Source organism: Cyprinodon variegatus, unplaced genomic scaffold (assembly GCF_000732505.1).
Source record: "Cyprinodon variegatus isolate N-32 unplaced genomic scaffold, C_variegatus-1.0 Scaffold2740, whole genome shotgun sequence".
Lineage (NCBI taxonomy): Eukaryota > Metazoa > Chordata > Actinopteri > Cyprinodontiformes > Cyprinodontidae > Cyprinodon > Cyprinodon variegatus.
The window spans coordinates 8,059-10,368 of record NW_015153193.1 but is presented as its reverse complement, the minus strand read 5'-3'; the positions used below and the strand labels follow the sequence as shown (position 1 = coordinate 10,368).

General features: G+C 35.9%; 1 protein-coding gene across 1 annotated transcript in view; it reads right to left on the bottom strand.

The window, feature by feature from the left end:
* LOC107081039 (Na(+)/H(+) exchanger beta-like) overlaps positions 1-2,310 on the bottom strand; it is a gene marked incomplete at both ends in the record, with an annotated part of 13,217 nt that overhangs the window by 4,738 nt on the left and 6,169 nt on the right. The window contains 3 exons of the mRNA XM_015369251.1: positions 1,492-1,562; positions 1,681-1,770; positions 1,878-2,071. Coding sequence (XP_015224737.1) covers positions 1,492-1,562; positions 1,681-1,770; positions 1,878-2,071 — 355 coding nt within the window. The remainder of the gene's footprint in view (positions 1-1,491; positions 1,563-1,680; positions 1,771-1,877; positions 2,072-2,310) is intronic.

Below are 2,310 nucleotides of genomic sequence, written 5' to 3'. Positions count from 1 at the left end.
AATTCTTATAATTACTGAACAACAGAATCGGTTTTAAAATGAGAATATAACCAAACAGAACTGGTTTAGATCTGATGCAATTCAAACAGGACGTCTTTAAGGCGTATTTTGTGAATATGTATTTAATAATAAATTAATATTACTTAAGACAATTTAACCATTTGATTCAAAGTAATTCAGTAAAATATAGCTTTAATTATTTGTTGCCCACATTACATTTTATTTCAACCAAAACCAAAAAGAAGGAGTTGGTTTATTGCATCTATGAAGTATTCATAAGCGGATGAACAGGAAGGGACGTGGTTTTGCTTTTATTCTGCAGAAATAAACCACTTCCTGCACTTCTCCATCTTCACATCAAACCGCCCTCTAAGCACTAACCCTTAACCATCAGTGTCACGCACAAAGAAGTCACACTCGCTTTGATTGAAAGTGGGTGGGGGGTTAAAAGAATGGGACGGCATCTTTCCTGCAACGGAAAACAGCCGTTTTTATGGCAACACAACGAGGCCCCATGTGCGTGACTAGCTCTGTGGTGCAGCTTGACATTAAATCAAACATTTGCCCCTTTCTTAAAACAAACATACGGTCAAATAAAGCGATTTCCAAGAGGATTTTCCCTTTTTTAATTATACAGTGATTTTCTGTCAGTGTGACGAAGATGCAGCAAAACAGCTGGTAGAGCGGGTCCCTGGAGGATGCTGCCATTACCCGATCTGTCCGGGAAGCACCATCCGTCCTGCGCATGCGTGAATAAATACACATCCGGGTGTCCATAAGTACTGTAATTATGATACTAAAATTACTCATTTCTATCCTTAACTCATTAAAGAATGCTAATAAACCTCTTTAAAAAATGTTTTATGACTTTTGTGAGACAATTTTTATGCTTTTTACATTTCTTTTTGTTAGACTGCTTCTCTGAGGTCATCATCAGACATGATCAGAGCAGTCCAGCAAAATTAAACTATGTTTATCTGCATTTTAATTGTTTCTTTCTTTAATTATGCACTATATACTATAAGGTTAAAACAAAAGGAAAACATTCAAACTAAAAAAAAAGACTAGATTTATGATTAAATCCAAAGCTGAAAAAGTTTGCTCCCGAAAGTAGCGAAAGATCAGGAACAGATGACCGATAAAAAAATAAGGATTTTAAGGCATTAATTTTCTCAAGAAATACATGATTAACCTTTAACACATTATATTTTAGTACGCTTACTATTTTTGGGGAGGGAAAAAAGTCATTTAGGTCTTTTTAACAAAATAAAATCGAGGAGGACCCGGATGTATATCTGGATGCACCAATAAGCTGATGGCGCAGGATGGATCGTGCTTCAAAAGTTGGAGCCTGATTTTGGGACGTTTGCAAACAAATTTTTTTTTTTTATCATTATTTTTTTTGTAAAAACTCTTTCAATACCTAATTTATTTTAAGCAGACAGATCTAATAATTCTGGTTCTTTAACAAAAACAGAAGAAAAGATTTACTTGTCCTTCCAGTGATGGTGTCCATAATGTCCACATATGTCCCCGATTCCTGTCAGCAGGTGATCCAGGAACTATTGACAACATGCATATGAAAAATCCTGTTATGTACCATTTAGTGCATCTTTAATGAAAAGTTTGAAAAAGGTGCAAATGTTTTACATCGTTAGGAGGAACGACTGAAAGCCCCACCTGTGTGTGGATCTCCTCGTTTATAGACGCTTTGCTCTCCTTCTTCTTCTTCACAGCGAGGAGCTCCACCAGAGGCCTGATGGTCATCCCCTGAGGATGGAGACAGAAGTTACCGCAAATAAATACTAATTTATAATAAAAAAAAAGATTTATAAACAGAATAATCATTTTATACCTCCATGCTTTAATAAACGCACCTGCACAAAGACGGTGAAGAAGACGACCGTGATGATGGCGGTGAGGAACAGGTCCTTCATCTCGTGGGTCAGAAGGAAACCGAGAGAGAAGGCAATTGCACCTCGCAGGCCACCGTAGGCCACAATGAACTGGTCTTTTTTGGTCAGCTTCACAACACGAAACTTATTAATAATGAATGTGAGACCAACGACGCCTGAAAGACACAGAATCATTGTTTTACTGAACAGAGAATAAACTTAACCGTGAGAGCTAAAGCAAAAGACACATTTAGTCAAAATATATATCAAACCCAAACACCAAAATCTTAACTTGATTTCTTAGCTTGAAATAAAAACAAAAAAACAATATTATGGTAAAATAAAATCTATACTTATTATTCTTAATATAGAATATTAGGTGTAAATCATGGCAGTTATTTTACTTAGCTAACGA